Source organism: Dicentrarchus labrax, unplaced genomic scaffold (assembly GCF_905237075.1).
Source record: "Dicentrarchus labrax unplaced genomic scaffold, dlabrax2021, whole genome shotgun sequence".
NCBI lineage: Eukaryota > Metazoa > Chordata > Actinopteri > Moronidae > Dicentrarchus > Dicentrarchus labrax.
In genome coordinates, this window is record NW_026136708.1 from 20,977,155 (window position 1) to 20,993,800 (window position 16,646).

The following is a 16,646-nucleotide window of genomic DNA, read 5'->3' on the forward strand; positions in this document are numbered from 1 at the left end:
CAAACTTGGATGAAACTATTAATATATAGTTTTTAATTAAAGACCAACAATGGTCATAGACCTTTTCATCATCTGAACCCAACACTCACAACTAAAACTTACACATATTACAGTATAAAACCACTCTATAGCTCATATGGGGGCAGACTTGTGGGTGGAAATGAAATAACACAGGAACAGCTCAGGTTTACATTTTAAAACCCGTTCCTCTACCTCACACCCATTTCCTCTCCTTTGTACTCCTTTCAGTCCTGTAATCTCGCCTTATGATATGGGCATTAAATGTAAAATTAGAGGATACCCACCCTGCCCCTGCTGCTTAATTTACCCCTAAAAGTTGTGGTTAAACGTAGTTTTTTCTGCCGTGGAGTGGACGTATTGGAAACAGACTGAAATAAAAGTAGCAGTGTCAAGGTAAGGCAGCGTAGATGTTTGCATGTTGGAAACGTTAGTGCACCGCTCAATCGATGGAAGTCTCATTTGTGGTTTCTGCAAAATTACGGCACATTTACACACAACACCTCCCTCCGATCAGCAGCTTGGATACGACTATTTCTCATTTGTTTTCATTTCAAAATACATTTCTGCTCCAAACTCCCAGCAATAACCTCCAAAAGCAGGAGAGGGTCTGTCTTCAGCGGCATTCGTGGCAAATTTTCAGCCCTGAGGTTTTGAAAAAAGCACAAAGTCTGTTTTCGCCATGAAGCTATAAGAGGATCGGCCTCAAGTCGGCATTTATCCCACCTTTAATTTGACTCTTTTTTTTCACATCCAAGACCACAGCGTGGCTGCCAGCCCGAGGTGGCACTCAGTCCCACCTAGTGTGTGTGTCATTGTATGTGTGCGTCCATGTCTGAGTAGCTAACACCACACCTCCATCTTGACCACATCCTTAACGACTAAATAACACTGCAGGGAAAGCCCAAACACACTGTAAGCCACTGATCCACAAGAGAGACAACAGATGCTTTGGATTTTAAAAGTGCACAATTGATTTAGTATGCCGGCGGCCCTGAATGGTAGCAATATGTGAATGTCTGGAATTAAAGTAAAGCTTCACAAATGAACATTTTTAGCGAACATTAGCGGTGTGGATGGTGAAGTTGGTCTGCCGCTCCACCAGTTTTCAACTATTTTATTGGTGCAGGAGTCCAAAAAAATATGGTACTAACCAAGGTGGTCATGTGTGGACATTATGTCGGCAATCTTCTGACTTTTCAATCAGTACTTTGTGTTCAGCGCTAATTAGCAAATACTGGCATTCTAAAAAAGCTAAACAGTAGTATTTGTTAGCTCCCTAAAGAGCTGTGTTTGATACACAATGTTATTGATTAAGACATTTTAAAGTTTTAGAGCTGTAATATGTAACATTTCCACATTAAAATGTCTGTAAACACTAGATCTGTACAAACCTGCACAGAAATCATTTTATTCAGGTAATGGTGTGTTTTATTGTAATATCCCCTTTGTGCCTGCGTCAGCGTTGTGGTTGTCTGCCAGACGCTGTCATACATTGACTGTTGATCCAGTCTGAAGCCACACTGTTACCATCCACTGTTTAGATCTTGGTGCTTTTTAACTCTTTTTAACATGAAAACCCAATGTGTGCTAACTCGGTACCAAATGGCAGAGGAACATTGGAAAGTTTTGCAGCTTAAGACACAGATGTTGCTAAAAGCTAAAAAGCTAAAGATGTGACTGAATATTGGCTCCAAATGAATGCTGAGGTTGCTCGATCGGATGAGTAAATACATGACTACATACATAACCACTTGATGATATGATGATATTTCTGGGCTGTGTCTGTCAGCTTGTTAGCCAAATCATCAATGCGGCTTTAAACACCAAGAATTGGCAGCAGTGGTGTTTTCAGTAAAGACAGCTTGTCAAACTCAGCTGATCTGTGATGCTTCACAACCAACACCTAATGCACTCCCTGCTCAGTCTACCTACTATTCAAACATAAAAAGAAACCATGAAGCTTCCCAGTGCTGTTTTAACAAGCTTTTTCTCCTCCCTCCACAGCTGAGCAACTGCCTTCCTCTGAGGCCCCGTTCACACCAGAAAGTCTACAAACTCTTCACCCTCCACTGGTTTGTTAAACCCACAACCAAGACTCCAGATGGGTGGAAGCACAGACAGACATTGTTGTAAACTGCCAGAGTGGAGATGGCCAAACATCCCAGAGACGATCCTTGTTTTCTTCATCTTGTCTCCATTTTTCTTTGTGTGGTGTTTTGAACTGCTCTTTACATAATTAACTTGTCAATCAAACAATGTGGCCAGTACCAGAGTTTTTGTTGGTGACACCCTTTTCGTGTTTGTTCAGCCATGGTGGCTTTTGCTGCCCGTGCTAATCTGTTCTGTGTACTCCAAACAAAAGACCACCACACACCAGTGGTTGGGGTCGCCAAGGCTTCACAGGGCCTTCTTGGTTTTAAGGGATGTAAGAACATTTTAAAAATATACACTGTAGGGCTATATCTCAGCATAATGTTCATTTCTGTGAAGAAAACAAAATAAAATTGTTGTTTTTGAAGTTTAGATTATTTTAGATCTAAATTTGCCTGCATTAGAAAAACAACTGAAGAAAACACAGAATTTGTCAAAAGACCAATAAGTATGTTTGTTAAAAACTATAAAAAAAACACACAATAAAGACAGATAATTGTATATGCTGGTTTACACAAACTTCCTGCAGTCATTGTGTTCACTGTTTGGGTTCATTGTACAGTTCATCAGCTGTTCTCTGCTGTTATTGTTAAACACTGAATATATTATGAAATATCCATAAAATATCTCAGAGGTCGTCAGTTTATATTCTAAATAAAGGTTGGGAGCCGCAGCCATACACGACTAACAATCTGGACCTGAGTGTAAACAGTACCCTAACACATTAAATGTGGCCTTAACAGAAGATTTTTTCCTAATAAAGAGCCGGTAAACACAGGTTGTTTGGAGTATAAACGGAATGTTCACAGTTGCCATCAGTTGAACATTCTGTTGCTATAGCAACCACTACTGGCAGAGTTCCGTAGCAGTTTAAGTGACATTGTCACAGTCGCCATTCTGTCACGCAAATATCTTTTAACTACTCCCCAAATGTCCTCTTTTGAGCTTTTTCTGTAAGTTTTCTTTTTATTATAGCTGTTATTAGATTGTTTACCACTAACCAAGCTAGCAGTTATGCTGTCAGTGGCTAATGTGTTGCTAATTAGCCATCTAAGAAGCTTAACTGTTAACTACTGTTGGGTATATTCCTCCTTTTTGGGTGTGAGATTGTGTAACCTGTGTGTGTTTACGTTTTACTGATATGTTTGAAAATTGGTACGCATATCCAGATGTAAAAAAAAGTGTCTTGGAGCCATACCCCAAACCCAACAGGAAGTCGGCCATTTTGAATGTAGTGGTCATTTTTGGCCCCTTTTACTTTGAGCTCCTTCTAGGGAAATGATTGGCTTTTCTTCAACTTATGTCAGTGCAATGTAAAGACCATGATGATGCACAGTGGCGTCAAACTTTTATTTTTTGGTAAGAAACAGGACGTTTTTGTAACTTCAGTGTAATTTTCATCTACACATGCAAATATTCATATTTGTCATAGTCACACATACTGGAAACAGGAAGTTGTTTGGTGATCTGATTTAGGCTACATGAAAATTTCACGGTATGTTGTAATAGTAAAGGCGGAACAGCATTCGGTACCTATCTATTTATATAAAAATGCCCCAAACTAGAGTGGACTCCGGAGCCGAGTTTTAAACCATAACAACTAAGCGTGCACATCGGATCAGCCTGGTCCAAAGCTCTGAGAGCTACTGGCCAACAAAGGGACTGTGAGACTCCAGCACCGGACATTTAAGCCAAACCCAAATCTGATCGGCAACAGCTGTTGCCTAAAAACACACACATAATACATACACACACAATGACACGAAAAAGACTTCAGCGCCTTATCATATTTGTCATGGCTGTGTTTTCCCCGACGGTACTCTGTGTGTGTTTTTGTTATTGCTGGCCCTGACCATCTCCTGATGCCAGAGTGGAAACATCAGCACCCCGGGGGTTTATAAAGACTGGTCTGGATAAATGGATAAATGGCAGAGAGAATGAGAAAAGGAATCTCTAGTTCATCAAGGTATCGTGTGTTTAAACTCTTTTTTTTCCCAGAAAGTTGGCATCAAATCCCATCTGTGTTGCAGGTTATTCTCATGTTGGACAATTTGAATGCTCACGTCAAATAAATACATATTTATCTTGTGCAATGGAAAAGTGCTGGAAATACAGAATGTTCTCATTTAATGCATAATGGTTTATTCAGCTGTCTTGATTATGGATTTTGCATCATATATAAGAATTACAGGTGTGCTTAAACTCTCCAACGCTCTCTATAAAAGCATATATAATAATTAGATGAGTGGCTGCGGTGGACCACTACATTCCTTTTACAAATGTCAGGAAAATTATGAATTATTATATGTTGTAAAATAATTTCTTTTATCGACTCATTTAAAACAGCTGAACTGAACTGATTTAATTAGCACAGACATGTGATTGATGACGCGCGAAGTGTCAGAGGGAGGAAAGTCCGTGCTGTGCTAGTTTAAACAATATTACAAGAGAAAGGTACAAACAGAACATCCTAACATAGGTTATAAGTGATTCTGACATTATGAAAAGGAGTGATTCATATTAGTTGAATTGAAAGACTTGCCCTTTCCGACGGGGAACTGAAGTCATAATATGGTTCCAGACAGATAATAAAAAAATAAAACCAGTAATTCCACCTTGCAGAACGAGGGAGTTACTGCCTACTGCTGCCTCAGTCGGTTAGTTTGTTTGTGTTATTTTGTGTTCCCCAGAGGAAATGGTAAGAAATTGACCAAAAAACACAAAAAATGGCTTGTGAGTACTTCTGTGGACAGGGCAGCAGCAAAACATAGCCTATTTAAGTGAAGAATTGCCCTTTCCAATGGGGAACTGAAGCATTTTCTTCAAGCATTTTTTCCATCTTTTGGTACTCAATAAAAGCTCCACTGGATTTCTCAGTTTGACAGATTTCATCAACCGTTAACAACTCAAAACAGGCATTTTAAGAGTTTGTCATAGTGCTTCAAATGTGACGTCCTGTGCAAACCGGCTATTTTGGAATAAATTAAGGAAGACATGGATAGTTAAGCAATTACAGCTTCCAACGAAGAGAACGGTGCCACCTGTTAGTGATGGAAGATGTGTGAAAGATTTGGTTGCACTGAAGAATTCCTGGAAAGGAAGTTTATATTCTGGCAGAAAATGTAACATCTCATGGAAAGTTTCTCAGTTTGAACGTCTGAAATGATTTGAGCTGTGAACGCGTTGACAAGATTCAGCTGTGAGCTATATAAGACTGCAGGGAGCAACAGGATTTCTTTCTACCGACCTGTGAATGACGAACTGTTGGACGAGTAAATGACTCACTTTAATCCGCCTACTACTTTTGCTCCATTAAGTCCACAACCTCATATTTTTTACATGGTGATTATTATTTTATTCTCTGATTATAATAATTAATCAGCGCTCTATGTTCCATATATTTCCTAATTGAAAGTTCTTAGCCATTACCACAATGGATCATGCAAAAAATGAGCATAAATTAGCTGTTATTTGCTTTCATAGAGTAGATAAAGAGACATAAAAGACATACCTCTGGGACCAGTAGGTCCGACTTCTCCTTTTTCACCCTGAACACCGTCGACCCCACTGGGCCCTTTCATTCCCCGGGGGCCCTGCATGCCTTTTTCTCCTGTAAATCCTGAAACACATACAAGCTTAATTTCAATAAATGATCAATAACTCCTCTGGTCCTCTGACTCTGCTAGACAGGACTCCATTCAGAGGTCCTTATGGATTTTATCTGCTTTAAGTGTAAATAATGTTAAAAGTCCAGTGTGTTAGACTTAGACTTCTCTTTATTGATCCTTTTGGGATGACTCCCGCGGGGAAACTGAATTCTGTTGGATTTAGTGGCCTTGCTTCACCCTCCTCTTCCAAAGGCCTCGATGTAGAGCTAGTGTTTGGTTTGTGCCTTCGGGGCTACTGTAGAAATATGGAGGACTCCAGAGAATCCGTAGATAAAAAACGTCTCATTTTAAGAAAACAAAAACACAACGATTCTTTTATTCAGGTGATTAAACACTAATGAAAACAAACCTGTGAATATTATATTCCATTACTGACAATAGATCCCTTAAATGTTATACACTGGACCTTTAAGTATATTTGCTAAAAATGTTTAGTTCAGACATTATTAAAATTAGACTATAAGAGGTTAAAGTTAGAGTCATTGTTTTTTCATATCCATCTTTGTTTCTTGGCAGTTTTAAAATAACTCAAATAAATACACTACAGCAGGAGTTGGTTCTGATTTGTTCCACTAAATAAACAATTTAAAAACTCCTTATAATTAGCATTGGAACTAGAAAGCCTCCAATCAAATCCAGTCCATGAAATAATGAATTGGTTAATCATAAATCCTTATAATGAGGACATTCATTAATAAGTGATTCAAGTTAACTTTTACTTGTAACTCATGGCAAGCCTATACCATAACTTTGACTTTTAAATGCTTCGTTACTTCCTGCCCAACCTGACTTCATTTCAAAATGTTGGATATTGGTCTGTCTTCCACCAGACGCCTCAATCTCTGCAGGCTTGCTGGAAGAAAAGCACTGTTCTGTTTTGTTTCATAAAACAATCCTTCAGATTTCCTGCACACTCCTAACCCTGGGGCACACAATGAGAATGTTTACAGTAAGCACATGTCTCCAAACTAATGTGGTAATGAGTTATTGATTGCACTGTTGTCGCTGACATGCTCTGATTACACTGTTGTGACTACTCAGCAATCAGAATGAAATAATTAGACCCAATGCATTAGAGCCAGAGACACAAAATAAGCTGATGATGGATGATGTCATGTTCTCTGTCTCTCCGCTGTGAAGGGTCAATAACTCCCTCCTCAGAGAAACCCACTGGGAAAAGACTATCAATCATATTTTGGAAGTGTTCTTTGTGTTGTGTGAGACAATCCAACAAGATCGCTCAACAAGTCCAAAAGGATTTTTAAAGCCTGGATGTGATGATAGATTCCTTTGGCCTCAATGCAAATGCAGTAACAGAAGTACATGTGCTGCATTACAAACAGATAATGTCTGCCGTCAGCAGAAAGGAAGATATCTGAAAACTAACATTTATTCTAATGTCATTAATTAGCTTAAGACATGTTAGCATCCAAACCTCCGACTGTAACCAACAGACATGCTAACTTAAAGGACTAATTTGTAACATTTAAGAGGATCTATTGTCAGAAATGGAATGTAATATTCACAGGTATGTTTTCATTAATGTATAATCACCTGAATATAGGAATTAGTGTGTTTTTGTTATCGTTTTTTCTACGTTTTTATCTACAGAGAGAGTGGGTCCTCCTCTACGGAGGCCACCATGTTGAACCGCCATGTTTCTACAGTAGCCCAGAACGGACAAAGTGACTTGAAAATGTATATATGTCGTATTCTGGAAAGTTTTCCACAAGTCTGTTTCAGATTTGGTCCAAAATTCTGTCTAGATCCGTTTCTATTTTCTGTTTGGAAGCTCTTTATGAATACTCATCGAATTCATCACATTAATGTACTGAGCAAAAAAACAAAAGTCCAGAACAACACTCAGTATCCTCGTCTACCGGATCCCAATTTCATTTATTACCTCCACGGCATTTGGGACAAAGGATTTGGTGCAGATCACCAAATGTGGTTCAACATGGCGGCCTTCAAAGAAGGAGACCCTTGGGCGTGAAAACGTCTCATTCTATGGTAACAAAAACACAATGATTCTCATTTTCAGGTGATTATACACTAATGAAGACATACCTATGGATATTTTATTCAATTTCTACCAATAGATCCTCCTAAATGTTTTACTTTGGACCTTTAAGTAAGCGTACAATTACACACTTAGTACCCAAATATGACTTAAATACAGTAATGTGAGTACCTATAATTTGTTCATTGTTGCTGTTTTTGGAGGTTTCCTCAAACTAGGGTGAATTTCTTTTGACAAATATAGGTCTAATTTAAAGACATGACCAAACGACCCTGCAGAGACTGATCATTACCATTGAGACTTTTGATTAAAAATCCCCAAGAGCTGACAGCCCTCACTAAAGACCTCAGCCTAATGGATGTTGGGGGTAGTTCTGTTTAGGTCCTGGCGGGGGTTTCCATTCAATTTGCAATGTTTTCATGCTAACTATTAAAAAAAGCCTTTTTCCTTCTTCCCTACAGTTAGAAATTCTTTTTATTCACTTTTTCCTGGAACTATGGCAGCGGTGGGGGTGCTTTCCTTTCAGCAGGAAGATAATGCTTCTTGGAAATGTCATGTGAGAGCTGTAGTCCATCAGCCTGGGAATGTGGGATGGATGATGACAGGGGAGGAGCTCAAGGGTGATGATTCAAGAGGTACCTAGCTGGAAAGGGTCCCAGAACATGTGAATTCATGTTAGTGTTGTTTGCATCTTACAATATCTATGAAAAATTGTCATTTAATGGCGCTGAGATGCCAGTTCTGTCTGGATGAGGGTTCATGTTGTGGGTTTTTTTTTTTTTTTTTGGTGGAATTACCTGCGAGACAGAGATAGATGACCCGTCCCAACGGGCCTGTCCACACCCCGACTGAAAATAAATCGTCATCCAAAGTCTGGGGCCTTGTTTTCTTAAGCGGATTTATATGACCTTTTTTATTCTCTGTGCTCACTGCGCTATTAATGCAACTGAATGTAATCACAAAAGCAGAGGTAATAACACCAGCCAAAGTCTGTTTGGTGTGAAAAGAAGCTCGATTTTCACCTTTTCATTCCACTGAAACCGAAATCCCCTTGCATAAAACAATGTTTATGTATCATAAGGACCTTTAGGGCTTATAAAACTCACCACGCCGATCACTATCTGACTTTGTGCTTGGTAGTCTCGTCACATTCATTAAATCAGAAATAGTCCAACAATCAATTACAGGATCAATACATATTATAGTGTTTGTCAATGTGGTGCTTTTGACCTGAATTATTCTGTAAAAGGAATAGTTTCACATTTTGAGAAATATGCTTCCCTTTCTTGCTGAGAGTTATATGAGAAGATCGTTACCACTCTTAAATCTGTCTGTCAAATATGTAACTGGAGCCAGGAGATGGTTAGCTTAGCTTAACACAGAGACTGGAAAAAGTCCCAGCTCCGGTTTGTTGAATCAAATCAAAGTGTAACAGTGACACATTGTGGTTTATGGGAGGTTATGTTCCAGACTACTTTTTGGCCCGGAGCAGTGACCCTTTTGGAGTCTTGACGTCAGGCTAGCTGTTTCCCTCTGCTTTCAGTCCTTATGCTGAGCTAAGCTAGCTAGTCTCCTGGATTCAGTTTTCTGTTTAACACTGTTTTTAAAATATCTGATATCAGAGTATTGAGGCACACGGGAAATGAGGGGGAAAGGCATGACACGCAAATAAAATGTAACTGACTGTTCCTTTAATAGGTAATTTGAGCATTTTGATTATTCTAAGGTCAGCCTTTTTAAAGCTGATGAGTGGTAGTCTGGTTGTACCCACCTCTCAAGCCTGTCAACCCAGGAGCTCCAGGGGACCCCAGCGGTCCAGTATCACCCTTCTCTCCCTTTGGCCCCGGAGGACCTGCAGAAAGAAACACAATAAAGGTCACAAATGATGACATAATGCAAAGGCCCTTTCTCTACACTATCCTGTATTCATATGCAACAGTTAGAGTAGAAAAGACAAACATTTGGTCTCAGTCAACTTGAGCTGCTGTTGTTTTGTCCTATATGTTTCCAGTGCTGGTGGAGGTTGTGCACTGTGGAAAACAACATCAAGTGAACTAAAGAAAAGTTCAGTAAAGTAAAATTTGTATATATGAAAATATGCCACTTGGAGATACAAATATGGAACTTTTGGTTTGGCATTTCTCCACATTGGTGCAGTAGAAATGCTTGATATTAAGTATGTTTTTTTATTCATCATGGGTGCATGAAACACTTTAATGTAACATTCAAATTATAGCTTACTGTTCTTAATACCTTTATTTTGAAAACCGGAAGTGAATACGCTGTAAATTAAGTGTGGCTAATATGACCACGGAGATGGGAGTAACGGCTGGCCTGACCGCAGTTATCATATCACAGTCATTATCTCGAGATCTCAAATTAATTATATCGTTATCTCAGGAAAACAAAGTTTCATTATCTCGAGATCTCGAGAAAATGAACTCGTTATCACGGGAAAACGGAGGAAATAAAATGTATGACTGCATGGCCCTTTAGGGCTTCCGTATAAATCCAACTTTACACATTGCAGAATGTAGTTTTTACCAACTGACACATCAAGTTACAGCAGAGTACAGTTTTATAGGTTTCGACCAAGAAAAAAAGGTAAAGGTATTTCTGCAATTTCAATCCGTTTTCAATCCACATTGAAACTGTAGAAGTTTCATACTGGACCAGAATGGACTTCCTGATTTTGTGATGTCAAAAAACATGCTCGTAGGCCCCGCCCCTTAAAATCAGATTTTCAATGAGCTCAGAGAAACTTTCCACTTTCAGGGGATGAATGAGAAAACATCATTCTAGTGTCAAACTCTGCACATTCAAACATCACACTGCAGGAACAAGAACACTAATAACTCAGAACATCTGCATGAACTCTTTCCTAACTTTACTGTTGTCTTCTCCTGGCGGGAAATAGGAGCTGCAGCGGGGGTTTGTTTGGAATTTAAAAACAAAAAAAAAAGGTAGAAATATAAGAGACACTCAGTCCACTCTGAGTCACTGAGTGTCTTTATTATTACAGCATGTTGGATTGCTTATTATTAACGGTGCAGCCAAAATCAAGGCAGGAAAGAATCGAGCAGATTATCACTTAAAAAGGGAACACAAGGGACCCAAAATTTGTTTCAGAGAGCAACATGTGAGCCTTTAATTCCTGAAGATAATGATTTTATCAACGTCATATCACACACACACACACACACACACACACACACACACACACACACACACACACAGCAGCCAAGATGAAGGCCAAACTGGGTCTTACAACTGGTCTAAGGATTCATTCCAAAAGTTTGTTGTACTTGGAGAGAGAGACGGTAAAAGAAAGCCAGAGAGAGAGAGAGAGAGAGAGAGAGAGAGAGAGAGAGAGAGAGAGAGCTCTGGCCACAATGGGAACCACATGTTTTAACAAGGTGGACCACAACACAGCTTGTGGGAATGCTTAGAAATTCGTGGTTTGTTATTGTCCAGCACATGTCCAGTGGCTCTGATCCTCCAGAGCTCTAATGTTCTTCATCTGCAAGTTCCTGATGCAGAGGAGCTCTGAGATACAGATCTGCCTGCTGCTGCCTCGAGCCGCCGAGCAACTGCACATACTTAAGCGGTGGCCGTGGGTCACAAGACTGTGAAAAGGTCACATTAAGAGAGGGGAGCTGAAGTGTCTACAACCGCCATCAAAGTGTGTGTGTTCTTGTGTTTCAATCCTTGTGAGGCCAGAAGTACAAGCTGAGAAAGAAGTGAGGACTCTCATGGAGTTCAGGTTGAGGTTAGAATTAACTGATTAGTCAATCAATAGAAAAACAATCAAATCATTTTTTTACATTCACTCGTTCCAGCTTCTTTGTTTTGAGGATTTTCTGATTTTGTAAACCAAATACATTCAGGTTTTGTGGTGTTGGTTGGAATAACAATCATTTTCTGACCTTTTATAGGTGAAATGACGAATGGAGCTGATTAAATAATAATCTTCATATTTACAAAGTGGGGTTTCTGTAGCCAGAAGCTTCCATTTAAAGGCCTTTATGCAGAGTTGACCCCACAAAAATCAGTGGACCTGATCTGACCTGAGTTAACCTTTGGTTCAGTTCTGGTTGGAGATTTAAACTGCTGTAGATTTTGGGCTTCTGGACACTTTTGACTGGACCCAACGGACCCATTAAAGGTTAGCAGTCGACAATATAACACCAACAACAGATGTTGTTCAGTCAAAACACAACAAATTACTGAGCTGAAAAGAGCTTCTTCATGTCTGCCTTCTCTCCAATATAAAGGAACCAGATGGCTTCAATGGCTCGTGGTGCTCAAAGAGCCCAAAAATTACATTGGAAAAACTCAACAGCAAACTTTTCTTATCTTCAAGTGTGAGCAGTGGGGTCACTGGTCCAGAAAACTGTAAACCGGCACCAGTACAATTAATGCTAAATGTGCAGAAGAAATCAAAAGAATGGTTTGATCTGAAAATGGACGCCTACAAATTACAGAGACAGGAAAATGCAAAAACAACAGACGAGGATGAGCACATTTGAGCCATCAGTGGAGAGGTTTCTCTGTCGGGGTGTAGCTGGTGGGCCACCGTGTTTAAGGTGGGATTCTGTTTATCACATATTATTTACACGTTGAGTGAATGGAATTGTTTTCTTTTGAGGATTTGGAAATGGTGCCTTGATGGACGCATGAGTACAGTCCAGGGGCGGATATTGAGATTTAATTGCAAACAATCACTCAAAAACATTACATTATTGTGTCACATTAGTAAAGCACTGAATAGAAATATCTAAAGGTGGCATTAGAAATCATTGTTTTATTTCCAAATACATATTTTTTCATTGAAGTCTATCACTCAGTCTACAATGTGGCCAGAACAGATCATTAACGTGTTAATTTCCGTTTTTTAACACTTTATCTTTCAAATGAATCTAAATTAATGTGTCAAATTTCATATCAACGCTGGGAGGCCAGGTATTATTTTACAGGTGGCAGTTGCCAACTCTCTAGATCCGCTGGAGCTGTTGATTTATCTGGGTATGCTGAGCAGCGGTAAATGGAAACTGCTGAATCTACTGTGGTGTAAACTGGATGATATCCTGGATAACTTTGGGGAGCCCACGACTAACAGTAGACGAGGAAATGCCAGAACTATCACCAATCGTTTTCTCTGGAGCCAGGAAACTGATAGCGGTGAGTACTTGCAGATGAGGTGGTGGGATTAGATCGTTTTGTCTAGAGGCTCCAGAACGACATGCAAGTTTTAAGAATCTGCCACGGTGTTAATAATCTTTAACAAGTGCAATCATTTAAATTGATTACATGAATACATTCCTGTATTTTCCTTCTGTGTTAATGTAAGTAAGTTAATAGATTTTTTATTATTATTAATATTTCACAACACAAAATGCAAGTTGGCTTTTGTGCATATTGGCTTACGTGTGGTCTCGGGTACTCTTAAATTCTTATCTTAAATTGGTTTCTGTACTAAATCTGTACATACAAACAATCCATGCACAAGGCCCACAACCTCTATAGGGACGTTAATGTTTTTCGTGATTGGTCCTACATCCCAAAGTTTCTCCTGGAGCCCTTTACTGAGGGGAAATCTGGACTCACTACTGAACTCTGAACCTCTACAACCTTTACAAAATGTCTGTATATTTAATTCCTAAAGTTCACATTTCAATAATTACCTGCTTTTACGATTAGTTTGGTGAATAAAACTGCAAGGTTCCTCACAAGTACTGTAATAGAAGTGTGCCTGCATACCTCGGCTTTGGAGAGCGCAGTTCACCCCGGTGGTCCTGAAGAAATTGCATCTTGTTAATAGTTTGTTTTAGCAGAGCTTCACATTATTAATCTCCTGGCTTTCAGAGTACTATTTGTTCATTCAGCTGACAGCGTTTCAACAATAACAAGCCCAACGGCCCCTCCAGGATCGGCCTGAAAACATCTGACAGCACCGAGTCCAAGAATACAACAGCAGTGTCGAGTTCAGGCGCCTCCAATCCGACATCCAGTCTGTATTACAAATCTACTGCAGGGCAGAGGGCTTGTCTTTTACACGTAGAAGAGACAGTCGGTCTCAGCAGAGATCAAAACACTGTGGCGTGACAACATGTATGTTATATGTAAGGGGAGGTAAGGAGCATGTTGTAATGTTCATCGGTATGACGAATGACACAAGGCACTATCAGGTTCTATGTTATTTGAGGATCATTATAACAAGGAACAGACGGACAAAACTGTGGTCAGATGGAGGCTAAAATGTTCAACGTATGTCCCTAATCTAAGAGGACGGGGATGTGATGAAAGGTGATTCGTTCTGATGGAGGATTTACTACAGCGACTTTCTACAAACTGTCTTGGCTTTACAGAGACTAGGCTTTATACTATAAATGAAGATTCAAATCAGTGAGATGAAAAAAGAATCATGATACTCCACTAAACAGCAGAGAAATTCTTTTGACGTCACTCGCGTCAGCAAGGTGCAAAGATTTGTGTCAGAAAATGAAAAAGGTAAGAAGGTCAGATCAGAATCAGAATCAGAGTCAGAAGGTAACAGAGAAGACATGGTGAAAGGTATGAGGCTGTTTTCTGTAGTTGACAGGGTTGTATTTTCAGTTTCACCTTTACAAAGAAAAGGAATATTCATTGTTTATATCTCAGAAATATAAAAGGATTCTTTCATTTCTCATATAAGGGGCTGATCACACAGATGAATCCCTAGATGAGTAAACTTTGGCTTCATTTCAAAGAGTTTACCTGGGTCTATCCCCAGTACACCCCTGCTGCGTAGCTCTCTCACAGTCCAACTGCTAGCTAACCTTTTTACCCGCGTAGTAAATGGCATCAAAACAGTAAGGAAATGGTCACGTAGTAGAGCCTGACTCTTCCTTAATTGGACTGGCTGTCTGGGCCCAGTGTGACATTGATGCACTGAAAAGTTGAAAATATTTGAACTTATGTGTGCGTCCAAAAACAACTACAAAAGCAGCGTAAGAAAGAAGTGTATGCCAGGATCTACAGAAAAGACGCCACATCTGGATCTGGATTAATCTAATTGTCTACTTTGGATGTAACTGACCGTGCTGAATCTGAATGTGAAGAAAGCTCAGTGTCATTGGTGTGAATGGTCATTGGTCCTGTGTCTTTGCCACTGCGGTTATGTATTAAGCATATGAAATACCTCAAATTGACTCAAAACTACTCAAAATCAGCCCACCTGGCCACTTCTGGTTTAAACAGCCATTTTGTACTTTGTGGATGTCAGAAATGAATTCAGCATCCTCAGCAACCCCTGAGATATTGTCCATATATCTAATTATGCTAATTTCCCAACATATGCAAGTTAGCAGCAGACATTTTCTAAATGCTGGGGACCCATACTGCACATTTATAACATAAAACTTCACAATGAGGCTCTACTGGCTGGCAAACAGACTATAAGGACAGTATAAGGACATAAAGTCAGCAGGCAAAGAAATGTATTCCCTATTTGGTTCCCATGCTTTGTTGATGTTTGTTTTCCCTCTTTTGTGAAATATATTTCAATGGTTATCATTGAGAAGAGAGACAGCAAAGACTGTGAGTTAAATGTGAGTGAAGCCTCAGCGGAGCTACAGGACTCTTCACCAGTAAAGCAAACATGCCACTCAAGATGTACATTAATGGCCATCAGACGACACAGAGGCTGTAAATGTTTCCAGGCCTCAGCTCGTAACGTTATGACTAACTCAGCACAAACTCCTGCAGCTCAGCAGCTTTCGGCAACAACAGATCATCCATCCAAATCTCTACATGTCACTGCTGCTGTATGAAAACCCTGTGAAGACCCTGGACTTTAATGAGGTATGAAGTCACCTCCTGGCAAAACCTGGAGAAACACTGTGAATTAGATATGAGAAATGTAAGCTGATTATGTTTCCATTAAAGCATGTGAAAACTATAGCTACATACAAAAGCAACAATCAAAGCTCAGGTTTGGAAAAACATCCTAAGGGTTCAGAGTCCACATTGAGCTTTATACTGTTTCTTCTTCCTTTGAAACACCTTGATTGGTCGTGTTGTTGACAGCTGATATACAATAAACTGACCTCGTTCTCTGTATTTTAAGGTGCAGCTACTATAAAGCTCTCCGATGCTCTATATGCCAGAGTCCAAAACTCTGAAGTGACAGACAATTAGAAACTTGATGTAGACAGGTCCCGTTATTATATTATATGTCAGTTTAAAAGAAGTGGGCATTTACCAGGCCAATAAAAGACACCATGAGTTACATTATGGAAACTGCAGGATCCAGTGTTTCTGTAGCTTGACTCATACGACAGACTAAAGAGACATTTTGGCCTCTGCTGCATGTATTTCTTTTTTAATCTGTCTCCAAAAAGTACCCAAATATTAAGTAATCTCTGCAGTATCCCTTTAATTCCTCTTCAGATTCAACTGTTCAAACTAATCGCTCTGAAAGTGATCCCAATGATATTGATGGCACTGTCGTGTGGACAATTTATTATAAAAAGACATATTTATAGTTATTGTTAAAGTTTGCGTTCGTGGTATGGACGGCCCTTTAATCTGTGAAAAAACATGGCTCCTCCTCTTAATAACATTTACGAGAACCCTTACGAGTACCTACTAGAAAACATCCAATCAGAACCACAAGGAGTCTCTAACGTCAATCACTGCTCGTACACACGCTGCCTCCTGCTCTTGCTTCAGTAGAAGCTTTGTAAAGAGCAGCAATTTAATAAACTTCCTATTTCTCCTTTGCCAACAACAAAACACACTGCAGT

General features: G+C 39.6%; 1 protein-coding gene across 1 annotated transcript in view; it reads right to left on the bottom strand.

Moving 5' to 3' along the window:
• The window catches only part of scara5 (scavenger receptor class A, member 5 (putative)), an 87,941-nt gene that overhangs the window by 23,632 nt on the left and 47,663 nt on the right, over positions 1–16,646 (bottom strand). Inside the window, exons 8-9 of the mRNA XM_051409774.1 lie at positions 9,632–9,712; positions 5,684–5,791 (exon numbers count right to left, since the gene is read on the bottom strand). Of these exons, the coding sequence (XP_051265734.1) occupies positions 5,684–5,791; positions 9,632–9,712 (189 nt within the window). The remainder of the gene's footprint in view (positions 1–5,683; positions 5,792–9,631; positions 9,713–16,646) is intronic.